General features: G+C 45.0%; 1 protein-coding gene across 1 annotated transcript in view; it reads left to right on the forward strand.

The window, feature by feature from the left end:
* Window positions 1-10,333: 10,333 nt before the first annotated feature.
* Window positions 10,334-25,337, forward strand: part of ARID4A (AT-rich interaction domain 4A) — an 81,386-nt gene continuing 66,382 nt past the window's right edge. Inside the window, exons 1-4 of the mRNA XM_056851208.1 lie at window positions 10,334-10,401; window positions 12,778-12,888; window positions 13,947-14,012; window positions 15,420-15,510. Of these exons, the coding sequence (XP_056707186.1) occupies window positions 10,396-10,401; window positions 12,778-12,888; window positions 13,947-14,012; window positions 15,420-15,510 (274 nt within the window). The 5' untranslated portion in view covers window positions 10,334-10,395. The remainder of the gene's footprint in view (window positions 10,402-12,777; window positions 12,889-13,946; window positions 14,013-15,419; window positions 15,511-25,337) is intronic.

Raw genomic sequence — 25,337 nt, forward strand, 5'->3', positions numbered from 1 at the left:
CGACCCCATAGGGTTTTCAAGGCAAGAGACGTTTGGAGGAGGTTTGCCATTGCCTGTTTCCGCGTGGGCTGAGTGAGTTCAGAGAGAACTGTGACTGGCCCAGCAGGCTTCATGTGGAGGAGTGGGGAAATCGAACCTGGTTCTCCAGATTAGAATCCGCCGCTCTTAACCACTACACGACGCTTGCTCACTATAACTTTCTTACTGTACATACATGAAAATGAACAGTCATCTGCAAACCAAAGAACAGTTATCTGCAAACCAAGATTTCTTACATGTGTCTATTCCATGAGACACAAGACTTCTCGCCATACTTGATCAATGCCCGCGCATCTCTATTCCTCCTGACCAGCACTCAGCACTGAGGACACACCTCATTCTTACCTCTTTCACCACCTCGCTTGTAACCGGCTCGCTGGCTGCATCAATGGGATCAGTGCAGATGCCCTCGGACTCCCACGTTGCATTCTGTGCAGGCTCTCTCTTCTGAGTTCCATTGCCAAATTTCTTAGCGGTGACATCCTCTTTCTCCTCCACAATCCTCTTTTGGTGTCACAGATGTTGTTATAAGGTATTTCATCACTGCTTCCATTAGACTGGTCAGTGCTCTGATGGGCAGGTCAGCTGGATGCCACATGTTGCTGAACTCAGTATAAACCATCTGCACTCCTGTCAGGAAGATACAAAAACATTCCATCTAACTATAGATTTTGTCCTTGCTCTGTTCACCTGATTTAGACATCGATTCACGTGCTTTTCCATTGTAGACTCTATGTACTGGTATGCTTGGATATATTATGTGCTGGCTGATAAAAACCTGTCCTTTGAGCAGAAAAACTCAAAATCTTATTGGCCAGGGTTGACCAAAGAACTATTTTATCTGTGGCGAAGTTTCGGTGCCCTGCAATGGAAATATGGGCAGAGATAATATCCAGCGTTAATGTACTCAGATTTTAACCTTTAGATTAGACCAGGGGTCGGCAAACTCATTAGTCAAAAGAGCCAAATATCAACAGTACAACGATTGAGATCTCTTTTGAGAGCCAAATTTCTTAAACTATATAGGTAGGTACACTGTTTATTAACTTAATAAATTTTAAGTAAAGTTTTAAGTCTTAAACTATAGGTACACTGAATAAAACTTGATATCATACTTAATAGTGATCTTATTTATTGATAAAAATTAAATTGTAAGTCCCTGCCATTTTCCCCTCCCCGTCCGGAATCCTCATCTGGAGGCCTGGTCTACCGCCATAAAAGCCTATTGGTAGACCTGGCCTCTGGCTGAGTCCCATTGGGAGGCCAGGTCTACCCATTGGCTTTCTTGACAGTAGACCTGGCCTCCGGAGGCCCATAGAAGCCAATTGGTAGACCTGGCCTCTGAAGGGAGACCTTTTCCCCTCCTCGGAGTCCAGGTCTACCGCCAAGAAAGCCAGTGGCCTCCCAATGGGACTCAGCCAGAGGCCAGGTCTACCAAAGGAAGCCCGCCCCACCCAACAGCTGATAGGCAGGGGGGCAGGAACCGCCGAGCCGCCCGCCCAGCAATCGCGCGGCTAGAGGGGAGGCTTTAGCCTCCCAACCATTGAGGGCAAGGGAAAGGGAGACCTGGCCATTCTCCACGGCGGGGGGGGGGGAGAGACAGCGCGCCCGCTCGCCTGCTCTCTCTCAGGTGCGCGGCTCCGCAGCCTGGCTGCCGGCGCAAGCAGGTGCGAGAGCAGGGGCTCCAAACCAAGTTCGGAGAGCTGCACTCAACAGGCCGAAGAGCCGCAGTTTGCAGACCCCTGTTATATGCAGTTCACCTTCCAGTGACCAATTGTTTTTGGATACCCAGCTCCAAGCAAGAACCACTACCCCTTCTGCAATTTCTCCATTCACTGCATAGATCTGGGACAGATCCTGCTTCATGATGTGCGGCAGAGACACACTCTCCTCCAGTTCTATGGAACACACAAAAAACTCATGCAGGGAGTTAGTCTTTCTTAAGGTTTTGGGTTACTCTGCAGCAGCAGAGTAACCTCTTTTAATGGTTCCAAGTGACCCAAAGCCAACTGTGAAATGAAAGCCTAGCTCAACCCCTCTGCAGAATCTTCTGTATGTGCCAAAGGACTCAGGGAAGAGAAGCATTAGTGGTGTCTACAAATAACAGTTTGCTACCAAAGCAAGTCAAGATCTGTATGCCCTTGTAAAATGCCTCCTGACTAGAATTTGTTCTCTGCGTTCATTCGGCAGAAAGACGTTAACTACTGGGTTGTTTTTTTTTAATGAGGAAGAGTATCCTCTCTCCACCCCATGTGTCATGACCGACAAATGATGATTACTGAAAACATGATGAGCAATTATTCCATGCTCTACGGAACATGTCACAACTGTTTTAGTTTTGTTGACTGGACAACTGCTGCGCTAATGGCAACAGTATGGAAATGATTTGAGACAGCAATATATTTTTGCAACGCCCTTCTGAATTGACTACAGTCAAGGTGGGCCCTGTCTCACCTTTGGGAAACCGATAATTCTAAGAATACTGATCTGACTTTTCTAGAGGAAAAATGCCCCAGAAGTATCCACAGGATACAACATGACCCAAACTAACACAAAGATAATCACGCTACGTACTTCTATAGACAGCCATGGAATAAATCAGTTCCTAAGTGATAAAAACAATAAAAGTGCTAAATGGCAGGTTTCTGTCCAATTTTGACAGTAACCTTACCCCACATTTCATTGTCTGACTATTATGGACTCCAACAGCTGGTCTGAGCAAGTTTTTCAATGGAACTGAAGCAGTCCTCAAACCCAGCTCTGCTGCATCCAAAAAGGACAGAGGTTGGCAATCCATCGTTACGATCTGGCAAACTGCAATACAAAAATGCTCCATACCACCTTAACAGAGTATCCATCTTCTGTGTTGCCACAAAAGCAGACATCAGTACCAAGAGCCATAACAACTGCCCTGTCCTCAGCACAGATGATGGTCCTCATCTCATTCACTGAAAAGGTACCTCTGAGTACATAAAGGGTGGACTGAAGTTAATTAAACATATGTGCGTAAGCCCAGAAACAAACTTGCCTCGAAGCATCTGCTAGAGCTACATGTGAGGTTTGTATCTTATACTGGTATTACTCTATGAAGCTAAGCAGGGTTGATCCTGGTTAGTATTTGGATGGGAGACCACCAAGGAATACCAGGGTTGCTGTGCAGAGGAAGGCCCTGGCAAACCACCTCTGTTAGTCTCTTGCCATGAAAACCCCAAAAGGGGTCGCCATAAGTCAGCTGCGACTTGAAGGCACTTTACACACACACAGCCTGTTGTAGCCCAGAGCAAGTTTCTGCATTAATCCCTACAGTTATTATCTACTACTGAGTTCCACCATTACTACCACCCATCCATATTACAATGAAAAGGGGCAAACTATTCTATGCACAATACCGACTGACCTCTTCCTGACACAGACAAGGAAAAGACTACCAAAAACCATGTATTTCTATTGCTTTGGCAAGTCACTGAAAAAAGAGGAAAAGAAACCAACAGTGTTATCTTCAGCAAGTTTTCCTATATAAAAATCTCCCTTTCCGGAACAAGGCTTCATACCAAATGCATGTTCAAAGCAACTGATCCAAATCAATCCATAACAGATTATTTCTCCATAAAATATTTTGTGGCCTGTTTGTCTGAAAGCCCTGCTGGATCAGACCAAGTATTTCATCTAGTGCAGCGTCCTGTTTTACACAGTAGCCAACCAGTCACCCTGGAGGGCCAATAAGCAGAACACAGAGGCCAAGGCCTTCTCTTCACTTCCTCCAAGCTCTGTTATCCAAAGGTTTGCTGCCTCGCATTATGGAAGCTTCCTTTAATCATCTTTAGTAGTAACTATGAATAGATCTATATATCTGTTTAATTCTGCTTTAACACCATCTTTGCTTGTAGCTATTACTAACGCCACTGGGAGCAAATTCCAGAGTTTAATTACTCTATCAGCAAAGAAGTATTTCCTTTGTGCATCCTGAATCGACTGGCCATCAACTTTCTTGGTGCCTGTTTTTTGCTGACACAGCAAGATCTCAACATAAGAAAGGCCCTGCTGGATCAGACCAAGGCCCATCAAGTCCAGCAGTCTGTTCACACAGTGGCCAACCAGGTGCCTCTAGGAAGCCACAAAGAAGACAACTGCAGCAGCACCATCCTGCCTGTGTTCCACAGCACCTAATATAATATATAACTAGCTGTACCCGACCACGCGTTGCTGTGGCTCAGTCTGGTTAAATGGAAAAGAAAAGAGAAAGCGCACGTTTCTAATATGTTTAATTTCACAATGCTTGTGGGTATACAATATTTTTTGTTGTTCCATTGTCTGTGCAGATATAGAGATTGTCTGGTTTGCCAACTCTAGAACACGCAACATATAATTGTCCATGTGAGAAGCAATCCGTGTCTAGATCTAAACCACACAATTCTAAAGATTGGCCCTGAGCTTTGTTGATGGTGATTGCAAATGCCAATCGAATTGGGAATTGCAATCTCTTAAATTGAAATGGCATATCCGTTGGAATCATAGGAATGCGAGGAATGAGGACATCTTCACCTTTGAAAGGTCCTGTCAAGATTGTTGCTTCTACGACGTTGCTCATGAATTTTTTTACTGCAAGCCGCATGCTGTTGCAAAGCTTCGGCTGGTTGATATTTCGCAACATGATAATTGGCACGCCGATTTTCAATTGCAGTACGTGCGGCGGCATCCCTGTTGTACCGGAATGCAAGGAGATTGTAATCGCGTGATTGCTGAGCATGGAGTCGTGTTTGACGCTGATCTGCTGTTTCTCGTTGACGTCTTTCAGCCATTCTCAGCCTGTCGCGTTCATTCTGTTGAGAACGAAGCAGAACTGAAGCTGCAGAACGCAATCGCCGTGCTCGCAACCGTGCATCCTCAAGTCTGGCTGCACGTCGCTCTGCTGCTTCCTCGGAACGTATTTGAGCCATTCTTTGTCTGTTTCGCTCGTTCGCTGATGCCCGTTCTTCCTCAGTTTGATTTGCAATTACTCGTCGCACTGCTTCCGCTCCGCGAGTACGACGACCTAAGTTTGATTTTCTGCGAGGCATTATTTGGATGAACTAAAGCAGATCGATTGCACTGAAAAAGAAGAAAGTTATAACAAAAACATAAAATTGCAAAACATTAAAGAAAAAACACGAACTAAAAAACAAAAACAAAAAATACTAACGAAATATTTCAATTCAAACGCAGATCAATCAACACAGCTCAATTCCACTGAAAAATAAGAACAGTTAAAAAGACGAAATGAAAAACAATGGAAAAAAAATAACTATACTCACGAAATGAACGCTATGGTAAACGACAGAGCTCAACTCCAACGCAATATCACATGAAATAATTAAATCAAAATGAAAATAAATGGAAATCTATGAAAATTCAATAATGCAATCGGAAACATTGAGATGGAATCGTAAAATATTTAGTATAGCGTGTGTTGCTTTTACGTCCAACAGATGGCTCTGTTTTTCAAAAAAGCATGTTTTTACCTGTCACAGGTGTGACATCTATATAATAGTAGGTATATAAAAATACACACGTATTTGAATGCACTGTTGTGTCAAAATTTCAAAGCAATCGGTGAAGAACTTTCGGAAATTTAAGATTTTGAACAAACGAACATTTACATTTTTATTTATAGAAAAAGATAGAAAGATAGATAAAGAATATATAATAATATATAATATAACCCCAAAGAGCAGCCATGTTTCACTGCCAAGAGCCGCAAAGCCTTAGCCTCTTAAGAGACCTTACGAGGAAGAAGAAGAGTTGGTTTTTTATATGGCGACTTTCTCTACCACTTAAGGGAGACTCAAACCAGCTTACAATCACCTTCCTTTCTCCACAACAGACACCCTGTGAGGTAGGTGGGGCTGAGAGAGCTCTTCATAGAACTGTGACTACCCCAAGGTCACCCAGCTGGCTTCATGTGTAGGAATGGGGAAACTAATCCAGTTCACCAGATTAGCCTCCGCAACTCATGTGGTTGGAGTGGGGAATCCGAACCACCACTTTTAACCGTTACACCACGTTGGAGCAGCCGTCCAAGTCTATTGCAGCCAAACAAAACAAGAATCTAGTGTGGCACCTTAAAGAAAGATCAAATGTTATGCCAGTGTAGACCAGAGCCCCTTCCTCAGCTGCTACAAACTGGTCCTTGTTATACAGTCCCACTAGGAGGATCCAGTCTTTGTCTCTGATGAGGTAGCCTGTAGTCCACGTACACTGATGCTGGCACAAAACCCTGCCAGTCATTAAGGTGCCATGAGATTCTTGTTGAAGTACTAAGTTTAGAGCCGTGTTGGTCTAAAGGTAAAAGCCAAAAATTCCATTCAAGTAACACCATTATTAGGACCAGCACAATGTCATGCAACAAGCTTTTTTTGGGTCCCCCAGAACTAGTCAAGGGACCAAACATTACATAAAAAGGAAGGGATGGGACCAATTTCAAGGAAGGTGTGGGGAAGAGTTCTGTTTCTCTATCACACACACACACACACTTGGCTTTAGAGAGTAATAACACTTAGCAGAGTTAAAAAGGAAACATAGGACTTCCTGGTGGTGGTAGCAATGACTAATGGAGGACTGGGCTCCAATCCGAAGGGCAAGGAGGTTTCCCACAGCTGGGGGGGGGGGTTTTTTGAAGGATTTGGGGCTTAAGGAGACCCAGTGTGTAGTGGTTTGAATGCTTGACTAGGAACTGGGCGATCCAGGTTCGAATCCTCACTCGCACCTTGGAAGCTTGCCAGGTTAATCTTGGACCAGTCAAATACTGTCAGCCTAACCTACCTTACAGGGTTGTTGGGAGGATAAAACGGAAGAGAGGAGAACGAAGCAAGCTGCTTCAGGTCTCAATCAGGGAGGAAAGCTGCGTATAAAGCAAGTCAAAAATATGAATCTGACACGATTAGTCCAGAAAACAGCATCAGCAAAGGAGGCAGGGGGGAAAATGAAGAACCTGCTTAAAACCTGCCTATTTAAGTGTAAGGAGGTGTCATTGGCCACCAAGATCAAGTTAATTCATGTCATCGTATTCCCTATTCCAATGTATGGGTGTGAAAGCTGGACAATGAAGAAAGCTGATAGGAAGAAAGTAGATTCCTTTGAAATGTGGTGTTGAAGGAGAGGGTTACGGATACTGTGGACGGCCCCAAAAATCCAAATCAGTGGGTTATAGACCAAATCAAGCCTGAACTGGCCCTAAAAGCGAAAATGACTAAACTGAGGCTCTCGTATTTTGGACACATTAACAGAAGACATGAGTCACTGGAAAAGACAGTCATGCTAGGAACAGTTGAGGGCAGCAAGAAAAGAGGAAGACCCAACGAGAGATGGACTGACTCCATAGCCCGCAGTTTGCAAGATCTGAGCAAAGGTGTCAAAGATAGGACATTTAGGAGGACTTTGATTCATAGGGGCGCCATGAGTCGGAAGCGACTTGACGGCACTTAACACACACATATTTGCCCTTTTTATTTTGCAACAACTGGCGGGATGAACACTTCCGGGGGACTCGAACGCTTGGCACACCGCTGTGAGTCGCGCCCGCCCCCCCCCCAGCATTGCATATATGGCGGTTTCCCCCCGGCCTTTTCTGCTCCGAGGCCCGCTCTCGCATCGCAGGGGCCAGCAGGGCCAAGACTCGGCTTCCCTTCTCCTCCATAGGAGGAGCGAGTAGCAAGGGGGCGGGACAAGGAGAATAAACCGGAAGTGCGATGACGTAACCGACCGCGTCAGCCCGGACGTCACACTGGGCATCCGGCCCTTACCCCCGCCCTTCGACGCAACCAAGGTTCGCGAGCCGTTTACGTCACTAACGGTTAACCCCCCCCCACACACACACACAGTATCATCATCTTTTCCCCCTCCCCCCTTCGAAACCCAACCGAAAAAACAACTTTTATTTAATTCTTCGGGAGGGAAGCTGGAATAAGTTACCTTACCTTATTCCTGGCTATCGACGGGGCTGGTTCAGTGTAGGCAAGGCAGCGCCTCCGCCGCAGCGGCCCCTCCCCAAACGAAACAAGCCGAAGACGTGACTGTGGAGCGCACAAAATGGCGCCGAGAGTAGAGGAGAAAAATACACCCCGAAGGCCAGGGTGCGCATGCGCGCTGTGAGGAGGGTCGCCTTCCTTCGCCACAGCCGCAAGGCTCCGCGGGCCACGCCCCTCTGCCTTCCGTTTCCATGAGACGGGGACAAGCCAGCCAATCAGCGCTCACCACCCTCCCCTCTCCCTCCCTCTCTCTTTCTGCCGTCCAATCCCCGCGCCCAGCCCTTCACATCCGGACTTGTATTATTCCCCCCCCCCCTACTTCACCTCGCTCTCTCCGGCTTCCCAATCGGAAGCAGGGACGAGCAAGAGGGGTCGGATTGGCGGAAACTTTGACTCCACTCCCTTTTAAAGCCTCGGCGCCCAACCGGCCTGCGCCGTCCCCGCGGCTCCGGGCCAATCAAAAGTCCCGGCTCCAAACTTACAAAAAAAAAAAAAGAGAGCGAGAGAGAGAGAGAGAGAGATGAAGAGAAACCTCTCTCGCCCAATGGCGTGGCGGAAGGGGCCCGCGGGGAGGCGGGCGATGCGGCGGCCGCCCAATGAGGGCGGGGCAGGGCCCCCTTGGGCGTCACGAGCGCGGTGGGCGGGGCGGCCAATGGGACGCCGCGCAGCGCAGATTCCCCCCTCCCCCCCCCACTCAGCAGCTTGTTATTCGGCTGGGCCGGAGCGGCTTCCCCCTCAGTCAGCCAGCGAAGGCGCCTCAGCCGCCGAGCCCGGGCAGCCCGGAGGGGAGGCGGGCCGGGGAGGAGGCGGAGCCGGGCCGGGCCCTCCCCTCAGCCGCCGCCACTGCTGCTGTCGTCGTCGACGCTGCTGGTGGGGAGGAGGGGGCCGCCGCTCTCGCCCGCTCTCGCCCACACGGTGAGGAGAAGAGGACGGCGGCCGGGATCGTCGTGTGAGTTTCTGCCGCCGCTGTGAGCCTGAGGTGGGGGGAAGGGCAGGGGGTCGGGGGTGGGACCGGGTCCCCTCAGAACGGGGGGGTGGGGGTGGGGGGGTTCTTCTCTGTCCCTCCTGGCCCCTTCTATCCCCCCCTCCGCAGCCTTCACTGCTTCCCCACGGCCCTTCAACCCCCCCTCCCGCCACGGCATCCTCGGGGCCTCCTCCCTCCCCGCTCGGGCGGCCCTCTTCGGTCGCCCGTCCTCCACTTTCCCCTCGGAGCAACGGCGAAGCGATCCCCTCCCCCCCCCCAGAAAAAGACCACCGACATTTATCCGTGGGGGGTGTTGTCACTCCATGGGGGGGTGTTGTGTGTGTTTTTTTGGGGGGTGGGGAGAGGAAGAGGTGTGGGTTTGTGCGTAGGCCAAATGGCTTGATGAGGCCCGAGGGGATCTTGGCTCGTTGGTTGAGGGAGGGATCCTTATTTTGGGGTATGGGGGGGGGGAGGGAATAAACCCGGGGCTTGAGGGAGGAGGAAGTTTTGCTCAGAAATTTTTGGGTTGTGGTGGTTGTGGGGGGAGCCAGGGAGGTAGAGCTGAAGGTTTGTGGGGAAGTGACTTGGGAAGCAAGGGGGGGAGTGTCTGGGGAAGGGCTTGGAGGCTGGCTGTGGGTCGGGGGGGAGGGCGATGTAATGGGGAGGGGGTGTCAAGCAGTTATTTCATAAGGTTTTTTTTTGTGTGTGCTGAGACTGCGATCCCTGGCAGGCTTGGAGGGGGGGGGAAGAGTCCCATACGGCGATGGAGTCCTGAGTAAACATGCACCAGGTCAGGCAGAGAGGGGTGCCAAATGGAGGGCGTGCCTGTGGGAGCGACTGGCTTGTCAGGGCCTTTGCCGCTGGGACCAGTTCCCTGGTGCTTTCCGAGCTGAGTAAGTTTTGAGAGGGGGCGGGTGAAAGGTGACCGTCGGGGGTCCCTCCTTGGCCAGATATGCCCTCCCTCTATCACCTTCTTTCTTCCTTCCTTCTCCCCGAAGGTGTTGTGGGCCTGCTCGGAGTGAGCCTCTTCCTTCCGGACATGCTGCAAGGCAAGAGGGACCGCTGGAAGTTGGGGACGGCAGCTGCCGTTTGCGGAGCAGGACTCCAGTTGGTCTAGTCTGTCCCTTTCGGTGCCCTCCTCCCATCTTGCCAGTGCATGTAAGGCCTGGATGTGAGGGATGGCAGAGGGCATGTGTGCTCACTAGGGAGAAGGGTGTGTCCAATAATCACCGAGATTTGGAAAAGAACTCAGCTGTCAAGATCTCTGTCCTGTTTCTTACAACCATATGAATCTGACTGTTTTCTTTTTCTCTTGCTTTCTAGTATTTTTTTCCCAGTTGTGGTAAAGAGACATATTTTGAGCTGGAATCCCTCAAATAACCTTCAAAGATGAAGGTAAGCTTCCATGTGGGTAAGCCAGGAATTGTTCTTTTCATTCTCTTTCCTTGGATTCTTCCCTTTTTCCTCAGATCTTCGAGGTTCTCAGTGGCTCTGTATTCTTTCACTTTTAATGTCTTTAAAAGGAAAATAAGCATCCTGTTAAGCACATGTCTAGTGACACATGGGTTACTTAGCCAGATAGACTCATCCCTTGATTGGTCTACCGTAGATGCCAACCGAATCAGAGAGCAATTAAATAGCTTTATTGTACCAAAGTACAGTGTGGACTTGTGAAATCAACACAAGTTGAAGAAATTATCCTGTTCGCTTCATGAAGATACTCGGGTAACCTGTTAAGTTCTCTGGATTTCTGCCTTGCAAACTTTACTGAAACTATATGAAACATGATTTTTTTTTTTGCCTTGCTTATCTGGCATAGCTTTTGCAGAATAATATGTAGCAATTTGCAGAACTAGTTTTTGCCTTTGTAAATTGTTTGCATATACAAATACACCCCCTCCCTGCAGTGTTTCGCTCACATATTGAGATTTTGGCGTATAGTCATAATAGTTTTGGACTTGTCCGATGTACTCTTTTCAATTATGGATAGAAAAGATATACATAATAATGGTGATGTAGAGTAGACACAAGGCATAGGTTTTGTATGCCCCCCCTCACAATTCTTTCGTGCACATAAACTGATACATAAAAAATCATGACATAAAGTTGCTTTTGGCATTTCTTGTCTGAAGTGCAATAGATTAAAAGTTGAAATGGCATTTTTCTAGGTTAATCAAGATGGGAAAAAGAAATAAGTTAATGTCCTGTTCTTTCATTGAATTGTGAGAATATGAACACATGAAGCTGCCTTATACTGACTCAGACCCTTGGTCCATCAAAGTCAGTGTTGCCTACTCAGACTGGCAGCAGCTCTCCAGGGTCTCAGGCAGAGGTCATATCACCTGCTTGCCTGGTTCCTTTAACTGGAGATTGAACCTGGAACCTTCTGCATGCCAAGCAGATGCTCTACCACTGAGCCACGGCCATCAGTTCTTAATTGATGCTTGCCCAAATTGCCAGGACAGAGATGGGGTCAATAAAATCACCATCTAGCTGAACCTGACATTTATGAGTCGACTCCAGATAAGAGCAGCACAGTCTATCCCAAGAGTCCAGATGTTGTGGTACCAAGTGCAGTTGCATACATAATTATGTGTAGCTTATCTGGTAGCTACTGCCCTGTGATGAACTGTACCATTGCTAGCCTGTGTGATGGCATCCAGGTGTTTGTTTTTGGGGAAAGCGAAATGGAAACTTTAAAAAGAAGAAATAATGTCACGTGGCTTCGCTTTTTCCACTGTTAAAATCTGTATTCCGTTTTTCATATTTGCTGCTGAGTCCCCTGGGAAAATCTGTGAGGAACATTGGCTAAAGTATTTAATGTCTCATATTATCGTCATTAAACTCTAGTGACTGGGGAGCATCTTTTCCAAAAAACCTCAGACCTCAACGTGAAACATTTTTTTCAGAAATGCATACTTCTTGCAAGATGGTTCATGGCGTGTTTTCATTGCTTATGGTTTTTCCCCACAACAAGCAGACTGTCATTGCAGGCTGGAGCCCAACAGCATGGTGAAAAATGTCATGATGAAAACTTTAGGATTAGTGTAGTTGCCATTTAGGATGGACAAAAATCCGACCCTTCCCCTTTTCATGACTGTATTTCTTGCAGAAATCCACATAATGATTTCTGTTAACCTCTGAAAACTTAGTTCATGGTGTTCTCTGAAATATGGGCTGCATTGTACTCCGGTTATCAGGGAGCTCTTTTAACCTTAAACCTACCTCTGACAGAGGTGTATCCTAAAGACTTTAAAGCAGGGGTGTCAGACTTATTTGTTGCGAGGGCCGGATATGGCATAAATGTTACTTGGTCGGGCCGGGCCATACATACCATAAAATTCAATGCCAGGTACCAGAGATACAAACTTTATAGAAGTCGCAGGCAAAGCCAACTAATGATATTATTTTTTACTTTTTTTAACTTAAAATACAAACATGCTTAAAACAATAACACTCTTGCAATATTTTCTTTGATTTAACAGTCTGATAATTGACACCTCGGGACTGGAAGTCCCCGCAGGGGACTCACCAACCCAGATTGGGACTGGGGGTGGTGGTGGCTGCCTCAGCTGGCTACCAGGCCGGATGAGAGCCCTCAAGGGGCTGGATCCGGCCCCTGGGCCTTATTTGACACCCATGCCTTTAACCTAATGGTTAAAGGAGAGAGTGGGATTTTTTTTCCCTTGTGGGTTAATTATGGTCATGCTTGAAGATGGATCCATTGTAACGGATCATTTCCAATCTCCCTTTTCCCCCCTCTTGCATCAGGCAGCGGATGAGCCTGCCTACCTGACAGTGGGGACTGATGTCAGTGCCAAGTACCGGGGTGCCTTCTGCGAGGCAAAAATTAAGACTGTGAAGAGGCTGGTGAAAGTCAAGGTAAGATTGAAAGTTTAAGGGCAGCGTGTTAAAGGCCCTGAGGGAACGCAGGAAATTGCTTAATCGGACTACTGTAGTAGCTGTCCATGGTGTCGGGCAGAGGTCCTCCCATTCCTCCTACCCTAGAATGTTTTAAGTGGAAGCGTTGCTCTGCCATGTGGTAAATACTGGCATGCTTGATGCAGCGTTTTCAGGCCACCTATAGGATACCTGTCCTCCTGGCTTGTTTTGAAAAGGGAAACGTTTCTGGAAGGTGTGTACGATGTTCTTTAGCCTCGGAATGCTCAGAATCTACTGGATCATTACTGGGGCTGTCCAATAGGATGTAATCTGCTGGGTTATCAAACAGGCAGGCCTAATGGTCCAGCTGCTGGTGTAGCAAAAACAGTGATTTGCTCAGTCATTTATCATAGGAAAAAGTATCTCTAATGGATATGAGTTAATAGCCCAGTTGCAGGTAAAGCTGTAATAGTGCTCGGTAGCTTGTCTCATTGATGGGTTTTTGTGGAACTTTTAAAAGACCAGTTGTGGCACAGGCTTTCTTGGAGCGGAGTCTGGCTTGACAGATTTGTATGAGAGTTTAGATTTGCTGCTGCTTTGTGTAAGGCTTGATTTAGGCTGTGTATTTTTATTTCCGGCTGAGGAGCCAGGTAAAAATCACATGCTCAGCTGACAGGTCGAAGTTATGATTGAAGTTAGGTTGTCACTTCATGTTTCATTCTTCATTATGTACAGGCCTTCAGCTCTGAAAACATTTATTTAGGTGAAGGCAGTTTTATTTAGGACTGCTTTTTTGGTTATGTCTACTGGGAGTCCTGAGTTGTGATTTTAAATTTTGGGTTTTATGATTTTAATGTATTTTATGTATGTTTTGCTTATGTTGTAAACTGCCTTGAGCTCCATAAGGAAAGAAAGGTGGCTAATAAATGTTTTAAACAAGCAAAATAACTTATTTAGGAGTGTGTTGTAGTTTGGATGTCAGCATATATGGTAAAACAACATGCAATTTTTGATCAGGGTACAAGTAAAACTGACTTGTTTGACATTTCTCTCTATAGGTGGTTTTAAAACAAGATAATTCAATGCAGTTAGTGCAAGATGACCAAGTGAAAGGACCTTTAAGGGTATGTATGCTGCATGTTCTCTGCAAATTAATTAGTAACTTTTTTTCATTTGATGACCTGATCCAAGCCTTGCTAAATAATGGCCAAATTACCATTTGTTTTGAGTTGTCTTGAAATTGTACTAAATGTATGCATTTCTTTCACTGAAATGTTATTGCACAAGAGAGTAGTTCTATAAATAGGGTGGCCAAAAAGTGAGAATTGAATTATCCATTAAAAAAAAGAAAAACATATTGGAAATAGTGTTTATTTCTGTGTGACCTGTACGTTTTATGTAACCATTTTTTAGAAACTTCTAAGACTAGATACAAAGTCTCCCAATTCAGAAGCAGCTCTCTATAGAATAATGGTTCAATCACCCGGCATGGCTTCTGATCAGATTCATAACGTGCTTACAGCTCATTAAATTTACCAGTGATGTGGCGTCCAATAGTCTCTGGACTGGCACATTGACCGTGTATCTCTAAAAGGGGGTGGGTGGTTGCTGGTAGCATTTCACCATTGCTCCTGGGTACGTATTGTGTGACTTTCATAAAAGGGGCTGAATGTGCCTTGGGTAGTTAAACTGCCATGCTGGACGCAGCCACTGTTCCATGCCAAGTGGGAAGACCCCACGCAACATGGACACATGTATATCACCAGTGTGTGAGCAATCACCTCATCCCAAGGGACTTAAGAGTGCACCAGATTTCCTCAGTGCAGCCCGTGTGGCATCCGATGAGCACAGGAGAATCTGAGAATCACGGTTGCTCAGAAAGCTAGTCTTGTTCTCTGGGTCCTGACTCGAGGGCAAGGGAAGGCCAAGACATTGGAAGACAACATTAACGTGGCACCCCTACTATTGCAAAGAAACGCCTACCCATTAAGAGCATAAGGAAAGCCCTGCTGGATCAGACCAAGGCCCATCAAGTCCAGCAGACTGTTCACACAGTGGCCGACCAGGTGCCTCCAGGAAGCCCACAAACAAGAGGACTGCAGCAGCATTATCTTGCCTGTGTTCCACAGCACCTAATGTAATAGTCATGCTCCTCTGATCCTGGAGTGGATAGGTATGCATCATAACTAGTATCCATTTTTCTAGTTCTGAGAATGGATAAAGTATCCTCTGAGATCAGGTGTCTGGACTTCAGAAACTGCTGTGTAAGAGCTATGTGTGTGTTTTTAAAAAAAATAAAGGCATTTATTTATCAACACAGATATAAAGTATAATGACCAAGAGTCTAGTAGCACCTTAAAGACTAACAAAAATATCTGAAGAGGTGAGCTGTGGCTCACGAAAGCTCATACCCTGCCAGAAAATATTTTTGTTAGTCTTTAAGGTGCTACTAGACTCTTGCTCTTTTCTACTACTGCAGACAAACACAGCTACCCACTGTGAATTATAAAGTATAATGTTCAACATTACAGGTTGGTGCAATTATTGAAACCAAGATGCCTGATGGATCCTTTCAAGAAGCCATTATCAGTAAACTGACAGATGCCAGCTGGTATACTGTAGGTGAGTGGTTGTCTTCATTTGCTTAGGCTGTCACCGCCGATGTACGTTCATTGGCATGAAGTTGGAAGAAAATATCTTCCGTGGCAATGGTACCAAGGTGCAGTTCAGCTCTTCTCTGGCACAGACAAGCCTGTGGCCATCCTTGTAACCCTTTGTTTTATTTTCCGTTAAAATACAGCGTTGGTGTAAATAAAAGCACCAGACTTATTCCAGTGGTTTGGAATTGAGAAGGGTTACTGGTAACCAACTCAGATTCATGATTTTTGTTTCACTAAAGCTTCTGTCACTTTGTGTGTGTTAAGTGCCGTCAAGTTGCTTCTGACTCATGACGACGCTATGAATCAATGTTCTCCAAAATGTCCTATTTAACAGCCTTGCTCAGATCTTGCAAACTGAGGGCTGTGGCTTCCTTTATAGAGTCAATCCATTTCTTGTTGGGTCTTCCTCTTTTCCTGCTGCCTTCTACTTTTCCTAGCATGATTGTCTTTTCCAGTGACTCTTGTCTTATCATGTGACCAAAGTATGGCAGCCTCAGTCACTTTACTGTAGTTATATCTGAACAGGTCGGGGGGAAAAACATGTCAGCTACCGGCTTTTTACAACTTACTGCAGTTGAAGTTCATACATTTCATATGAGAGGCCAAAGTGTTGGTCTCTTCGTTGTCTCAGTACAGAAAAAAGTGAGGTGATATTTCTATTGGTCCTGAAGGTTTAATTGGCATTGATTATGAAGAAGTAGTCCATCAGAAGTACTAGTTTGCTGGCCTGCTGATTTAGTGCCTGCTCCATGATCAGGAGCTCTGTGTGATACCTGTTGCTGGGGAAGAGGCCTTTGTTTGAATGCTTCCTCATCTTTAAAACAACTCCCCTTCATGTTTACAACTTTTGTATTGGAGGAAAAGCTTTTGGCCTCATCCTTCTCCCCACTTTTGTGATTTAAACTTCAGCAGGAGAGTCTGTGTGACTTAGCAGTCAGAGTGTTGAACTATGATCTGAAGACCTGCGTTCAAATCCTAAAGTGCCATGAAGCTCAACAGGTGGCCTTGGGTCGGTTTCTCATATATGTGTGTGTTGTGCCGTCAAGTCGCTTCCAACTCATCTTTAACAGCCGTGCTCAGATCTTGCAAATTGAGAGCCGGGACTTCCTTTACAGAGTAAATCAATCTCTTGTTAGGTATTCCTCTTTTCCTGCTGCCTTCTACTTTTCCTAGCGTGATTGTCTTTTCCAGTGACTCTTGTCTTCTCAGAATGGGTCAGTTCAGCCTTGATTTGATCTATAACCCACTGGTTTGTGTTTTTTGGCAGTCCACTGTATCCGTCACACTCTCCTCCAACACCACATTTCAAAGGAATCCGCTTTCTTCCTATCAGCTTTCTCCATTGCCAGCCTTCATACCCATACATAGTGATAGGGAATACGATGGTGTGAATTTATCTCGGTTGCCAGTGACACATCCTTACAAGTTTCTCATACTCATCCTAATACTATCCCACAGGATTGTTGTGGGGATAAAACGGGGTAGGGAGTTGCTTTCAGCTCCTTGGAGGTAAATATGGATAATGCTTTATGGGCAGGGACTTAGGCAGATATACACCTGGATATGTCTTCATATCTATGATAAAAAAAGAATTGCCAGACATCATTAAAGAGACATCTGCAGAGATGTCATGGTTATGATCTCTGTGGTCCACCCATAAACCATCATCATGGTCAGTCAGTCTTATTTTTTGTATACAAACAGGAGCCCACACATTTCTTTGAAATGTTAACCATCCTCTACCAGCTTGGGATTCACAAGATCATTTTGTATTCAATAAACCAAATGAATTCTTGTCACTTTTATAACTAAAACACTGTACCCGATTAGTACCTGTTTTGTTCTGCATGATCCATTGGAAAGTACAGTGATAAGGGATGCTTATTGATTAAGTCCTTCTTAGCACATTGTGGTAAATTATTAACATTATTTTGCCATAGATTACAATCTCCTTCCCACACAGGCCATGTGTAGTATGTGCGACTTAAAAGCACTACTGCTTCAGGATACTGACAGACTATTTTCCTTGATGGGAGAATTCAGTGGTTTGGATCTGCCATCTGCACCCTGAACTGTAGGTGAATCCCACTGCACTGACAGTTTACCTTTCTGTGTCTTTGATCAGGAGCTCGGCGCTTCGGCACAAATAAGGCAATATTAAATGAGCGGTTTGAGCGTCTTGGCTGGGGTTTGGCTCAACTTCCTCTAGGATTCACACAACTTCTGTAGCAGCGTCACATTTAATGTTTGTGGTTTTCAATTATTGTGGTTTCCTTTTGACTAGAGGAGGAGGGGATGGAATTGTTTTGGTGTTGAGGAATAGGACAGGTGGCTAATCTCTTGCAAGAAAGAATCACTTCCAAGCAACTTGGTGGACAGGTTTTGTGGCAATTTATACACACACACACGGTGGTAAAAAACTGGGCTAGAAACTTTTATGAATGCTTCTAGAGCCAGCATTGGAAGAGGACAGAAGTCAAGCTTCTGTGTGGTTGTGCACTAGTCTAGATTTATGTCTAGAGTAGGATGTTGTTCAATCAACACTGTTTGCATAACTGTGGTAAGTAACAGTCCTCTTGGCTACTGTGCACATCACGTGTATGAAAACATAAATCAGGGTTTTAAAAATATGTAGTTATTAGTCTGCACATGGTGCATCTTCTGTGCATTTGGCTTGATAATGATGATTGAGGAGTAGCTTAGAAAATGGCCTTTTTTGTATTAAAACAGTATAGATAGTAAAGTTAGAGGGTGAATGTGAATTTTCACCAGAAGCCTTTTCTTACTGGGACACGGGGCAAGTGCACTGGCAAAGGACATACTTTACATGCAGCAGAATCTGCAGTGAAGATATTTCAGCATTTAGAGATACCCTCACCAAGACACTGGAAAACTGCTGTTTTTGTTTGCTTATACCTTGCTTTTCATCCCGATGGGGGGGGGGTACCCAGAGTGGCTTACATCGCTCTTCTCCATTTTATCCTCACAATAACCGTGCGAGGTAGGTTAGGTTGAGAGTATGTGGCTGCCCCTGAGGTCATCCCCCAAGCTTTCATGGCAGGGTGGAGATTCATACTTGGGTCTCCCAGATCCTCGTCTGACACTAACCACTACCCCCCCTTGCACTCTCAGTGTTTATGCTCATTTTACAGTAGAGAATAAACTTAACCTTCATAACATTCAGTTTTTGTACGGTATCAACTGGATTTTGACTTAAAGGGCTTTCTTTTCCTTTTATGAAAAGGATTTGTAAGCTTAGAATGGATTCCATGTTGTCAAAAGATAATTGCACAAATTTGGAACGATCTTCACCCCCCTGGATCAATGGTTCATTATATGCAAGTTGCCTCATTTAAGAGGTTCCCTAAATACTTTGCAGACTTAATACTTGAGTAAATATTAATCTTGGGAACAATTAAAAAAAAATGTTTCCTGCAAGTCTCAAGGACAAGATTAATTTGATTACCGCAGCCTGCAGTGTTATATTAAGAAACAACAATCAGAATTGGTTAATAACCAGAAATGTGTTTTGCTGAACTTTGAACATGTGGATATGTGGAACTGGGGGTGCCTAAATCTGAACGGTGTGGGTCACTTGGTCCCTGTAAGGCTCCAAGAAATGTTCTGAACTTTGCCCGGCTTCTGCTCGCTTGCGGGATGTGTTCTCAAACATTTGACAGGTAGTGAAAGACACCGAATAATCCCGTGCCTCTGGAAATTTTGCTGAAGTATGTGCGTTTAGCAGATGCCGGCAGGATGATACAGGGTTCCTGCCAGAGAGCTTTCTAGGTGGATTGCTTCTCTTTGTTTTGCGTTGGCGTTGCTTCTCAGCTGGTCTCTGGCTATATGCATAGGCTGCGAGTCCTAATTTGTTCAAGTGCATTCTCTTACTTTTATTCCACTCTTTTTCCCCCCAAAGGAGCTCAAAGTGGTATATATGGTGCTCGCTTTCTCCACTTTATAATCATAACAGCCCTGTGAGGTAGGTCAGGTTGAAAGAGAGTGATTGGCCCTGGGTCGCCCAGTGGGTCTGGTGGCCGAATGGGGACTTGATCCCGGGTCTCTCAGCCTTAGTCAGAATTTAACGACTGTGCCACCCAGGTTCACTGTACTTGGGAATAGAATTTGAATTTTATGTATCGGCAAAACAATAAATCAGGACAAACTGTAGGTTTATATTGCCAGCAGACTTGGTGTTGGTTTTATTGTAGTTGAGAACTAGGGAGAAATAAATGCAATGCAGTCCATTTGAGAAAGAACGTGCACTTGGTCTACTTATGTTTGTTTGTGTTATGGGGGCTGGGGGCGGTATTCAGTCTCTTTACGCTTTGGCAAATAGATTGTAACAGTTATTAGCTTTGGTCTTGGAAATGAGCATGGCAAGATCAGTAGGATTTGTTTTATGAACAGCCTCCTTTCCTCTTCCACCTTCCCCAATCTTGGCTGACCCCTTGTTGTGCATTGGCCACAGCGACCAGTTTGATTGTCATCTTAATCTCTGGGTGCCTGTTGCAGCAAAGTTTAATTTGGGCAAAAATGCATGGGAGCTTTTGCCTTGGATTTGCCACTCTCTAAATGTACATTTTCCCCAGCCAGATTTGCAGAACTAAAAAATAAGCCCCCATGCAGAGTTTTGAGAATTCAGATGGTGGAAATGTGCATCTACAGAGTGGCAAATCCAAGGCAAAACCTCCCATGCATTTTCATCCTTTATGTTGTCTAGATAAACAGAAAATATATTTATTTATATCCCACGTCTCCCCAATGGGGACTCAAAGTGGCCTACATTGTTCTCTCTTCCACTTTATCATCGCAACATCCCTGTGACATAGTTTAGGCTAAGAGTATGGATGATGATAGAAAACAGGTTTTGTGTATAACTTGCATGGCAGTGGCAGTGGAACAGCATCTAATGCGGGGATGTCGAACTCAGGTGTTACAAGGGCTGGATATGACATAACTGTCACTTGCCTGGAGCAGAGTTTGGGAACCACTGCTCTAAAGCATAATATAAGTGCAAAGCCTTATGGACAACGTTGAGTGTGGGATATGTCTTACCAGGAAAGTATTGCCACGTTCTGCTGGGCTGAGGCAGTATTGGTTATAAGGAACCCAAACCATGACAGCATGTCTGTCTGTTACTCGAGGAATCTTGAATCGTATGACTCCTTGGCAATGTACGATTAAAGAAGTGCGGCGAAAAGGTCATGCTTTGACTTGAAGTGGTGGGGCAAGGAATATGTAATGGTGGGGAAAGAGTGGGAAGTGGTACGATGGAGGTGTGGGTTTTTTTAAAAAAAGAAATCAAATTCTGTGTCTTCACTTTTATTATAGTACTAATAAGGTAGTGCTTGCTGCTGGAATAGAAAATTTAATCTGACAAAATACGCCATTGCCACAAAATATTATTATTTTACCAAGTTAATGGTACAGTATTTCACTGGCCAATTCATTGATTTCCTTTTTTAAAAAAAATGTTGACTTGATACTTGGCTGGAAAACATTATTTTCCTCAAAGTGTGGATAAACTGCTACTGGGGATAATAATACTGCTTAATTTTGATGGGTTCATACCCTGTGGATTCTCACAGTGGCTAATGGGGGTGGGGAGGGGAGGGTTGTATGGAAGTAATTAACTACCGATTACCTTGTTTCTGTAAGGTTGGAGCCAGAATTACATGAGAGAAAAGAGTTTGCTTGAACAGACATTTGACTCCTGTGAGAGATGTGAAGGCCTAGAAAAGTTCAGGAAAGATTTTTTTTCCCACTGAGAGCTCCCCCCCTCCAATTTTGTTGGGGGGAAATTTGGGGATGCCCTGCACTGCGAACCTATGAAATATTTTTCTTTTAGAAGTAGTAAAATTCCGTTTAAGGCAAGGTTTTTCTTTCAGTTATAGTCTTCCTGCCTCCCAGATGGCAGAAATTAAGATACATAGAGGGTGCGGCAGTTCACATCTCTCTATTATGTATGTTTGTGATTTTTCTTATAGAAAAGTAAGACATATATACTTTTAAATTCCGTAGATATGACAAACAGTACAATTTTAGTACAACGCTAAATAAGTTATGAAGGATTCTTCTTTTTTGTACAATGAGTAAAAAGTTTAGGTTTGATAGGAAAGGAAGTGTTACATATGTTTCAATTTCCTCCCCCCATTTTTTCCTTCAAAAAACCCCTAAATTGTTTTCTCCATGGCTTCAAAACTTCTAGAGGTTTTACAGCCTTCCCCCATGCGGAGGATTAGGGAAAGCCCAACAAAAAAAATGTGCAGTGCAAAGGGAGAATTGGGATAAATCATTGCTCCTGGGTGTGGGGAGAGTAGATAGAAAAACTCCTCTCCCTTTCCCATAAGACTGAAGGAGAAGAGTTGGTTTTTATGTGCCGCCTTTCTATACCCCCTAAGGAAGAATCAAACCAGCTTACAATCGCTGCCTCTTCCCCTCCCCACAACAGACACCCTGTGAGGTAGGTGGGGCTGAGAGAGCTGTGACTCGCCCAAGGTCACCCAGCTGGCTTAATGTGTAGGAGTGGGGAAACAAATCCAGTTCACCAGATTAGCCTCTGCCACTCCAAACCACCGCTCTTAACCACTACACCACGCTGGCTCTCGGGGTCACCCTAGAAAAAACTGGCTGGCAGTAGATTCAAGATGGACAAAAGGAAGTATGACTTCACACAAGTAGCTGACTTGTGGCACTCCTCTGCCCTCGGATGCGACGATGGCCACAGGTTTACAAGGATTTAAAGGGTGTGTGTGGAGAGATCTATGGCTATAAGCCATGATAGCTCAATGAGAGATCCAGGTTCAGAGGCGGAACACCTCCCATTGTCAGATGCTGGGGAGCAATCGGCAGACTCTGGCTGCGGGCTTGCCTGTGACATCTGCCTGGCTGGCATTGGGTACAGGACATCGGAGCATTGGTCTGATCCGACATGGCTCCTCTTATATTCTTCCGCTGTTGTGCAGGTGGAAGAACCAGTGAAAAAAGGGATTTTTGCCCAGTTCCTCCTCCTCCTCTCCAGTGCACAGGCTACTGTGCCAAGGGGGAAGATGGGAAGAACTCCTTGCAGAAACTCCATCTGTACTTATAAGTCTGGATCCATTCACAAATGGGTGGGTGGGCCACTTGGACAGGTCCTATATGCATGGCACCTGCGTCATACAGGAAAGCGTGCAGTGCTGCATTGCGTGGACATGGATAGAAGCAGAGTTCTTGTCCTCTGTATGTAGTGTACGTGTGTGGACCCTCAGGGCTAGTTCAGATATCTGGTAGTCCATCTCCTCTTAGTAATTTGTAGCCTGGAGACTAACAAAGGAGCAGCTTGACAGCAGGAGAGAAAGGTCTGTAAAAAGTTCAGAGCGCTAGCAGTACACTACCAAATTTTCCGTATCATGTTGACTTTGAAAATGGCAATGTTATCCTTCCATACAAAGAATCAGCTTAAAAAATAGTATTGTATCATATGGACATTTATAACATCACTTTTTTGGAAATTCATATGTGTTCCAGGTCCCTGTGGTTTCCTTGCTTATAAGTTGGGCTCTTAGCTAAAAAGGGAGACTTTGCATTTGGGCTAAATTGGGGGTTTGATGTTCATAGCAGTGCAGTCCTAAACAGAGTTGTCTTCTAAGCCCATTGGCTTCAATAGACTTAGAAAGGCATAACTCTGCTTAGGATGGCATTGTTGTAAATATCTCTTGTATTTTTATTTATTCCTCAGAGGCTTGAGCTTCCCTTTCTCTATAATCTAGAAAATGGTTAGAACAGGCCTTGATTGATTTTCTTTGGCTCTAGGAACCAGATCAAAAATTTACGAGCCAAACTCCTGTTTCAGTATTCAGGGTTTTGTGTTTTAATGACCACATCTTCTAGTTGTTGTGAACCCAAAACCTAATCCTCTCCTCTCCATAGTTTCTCATATTACAGAAGTGTTGTGCTGTATACATAAATTGGGGTTGTCATGACCATAACAAAAAGCTAACCTGTAACCCTAACCTTACTTCTCCCCAATTTCTCATAATTTTATTATTGCGATCAGAGACTGCATTTAATAGAATAATGGAGGCAGTATAGAAAGCAACCATTGCATGGTGTAAAGTTAACATATGAGTAAGCATTGATTAAAACTTCAGGGATGTGCATTTTTATGTCATACAACAAAGCAAACATGAAATAATAAGGTTTGTTCTTCCAAGGGTCACTGAGAGACCCTACAATAAAGTCATTGCTGAAAATAATAGGGGCCACAGTGAAATTTCTAGGCACCATGGCAACCTGGCACCTGGGATTTGTCCAGCCCTAGCCTAGAAAATCAAATTCTTACAACTTTTAAATTCTGACATTAAATTGGCACATCTTACATGTTCTACAACATTTCTCAAACTGTACTTTTGACATGCTTACAAACCTATGTCAATTACAGAAGCATTAACCATCTTTCAACCCTATCCTACAGCTGTCTGAAATCAATGGGTTTGGGGGGAACCTAAATCTGCAGAGGATCAGGCTGTTAGCTTATAGTGACAGAAAGGCCCCAAGATGCTATTTTGGGATGGGGGTGCTTCAAAGAATCAGTGCAAGATTAGGGAGCTGGGAGCAGCTCCCAGTTCACGAAATTAGGAGATCTGGCGTTCCTCAGTCACCTGCTTACTTAGAAACACGGGTAGGAATCGGGCTAGCAGGACCCAGCTGGTCACCATTAAATTTTCAGTGTACGAAGTGGCCTTGAGAGCCAGAAGTCGTCTGCCGTCCCGCAGAGTGGAATGAAGGCAGATTTAACACATCACTTGATTTATCTCTCATTCTAACTAATCTGTTGCTTCTTTCTGATTTGATTCAGACGCTCACCAGCTTGAGCATCGGTGACGCAGGGCTTCAGACCAACCCATCTTCCCCGCCCTAGCAGCTGAGACTGTAATTAAACTAAAGAGATCGCACAGGTTTTAAGTTCCTCTGATGCGTTTCCTCTGCCTCCAGGCAAGCAAGTCCCACGTGGCTGCCAAACAGAAAGATTTTTTCAATCCTACTTTAACCTTTAAGCCAACAGGGCTGCTGCGTCTTAGAAAGAGGAAGTACGTTCCATGGTTCCGTCCGTGGTTCCGAGTAGGTGGCTGTATAGAGATATTCAGGAAGGGCAAGGAGGGTCTTGTGGGCAGATCGTTTCTCTGCTGTTGTTTTCACTGTCAGGAAGTTAAGCTTTTGACCTTGTATTTTCTTTTTCCTTTGGATGTTGGAAAAGGTTCATACCTTCCCCATCCCAGCAGATATTTCTGGAGTTTACAACTAGAAACGTAAAACTTCCCGACATTTCGAAGCAGTGGGGAAACCACAATTTTTTGGAGGAAATGTGCATATTACATAAAAACGCCATTTGCTGCTTTAATAATAGAAGTTCTAAATGATGTGTTTTGTCATAGGCAATTTTAGTCTTTGGCATATGGATGAAATTTAAAATTATACATCCCTTAAAATGCATTCCTAAGGAGAGTTACTCCAGTCTAAGCCCATTCATTTCAACGGGCTTAGACTGGAGTAACTCTCCTTAGGAATGTACTGTTAAATGCCAGCGTGGTGTAGTGATTAAGAGCGGTGGTTTGGAGCGGTGGACTCTGATCTGGAGAACCAGGTTTGATTCTCCACTCCTCCACATGGGCGACGGAGGCTAAGCTGGTGAACTGGATTTGTGTCCCCACTCCTCGACATGAAGCCAGCTGGGTGACCTTGGGCAAGTCACTCTCAGCCCCACCTACTTCACAGGGTGTCTGTTGTGGGGAGGGGAAGAGAAAG

The sequence above is a fragment of the Euleptes europaea genome, chromosome 6, assembly GCF_029931775.1.
Source record: "Euleptes europaea isolate rEulEur1 chromosome 6, rEulEur1.hap1, whole genome shotgun sequence".
Classification (NCBI taxonomy): Eukaryota; Metazoa; Chordata; class Lepidosauria; order Squamata; family Sphaerodactylidae; genus Euleptes; species Euleptes europaea.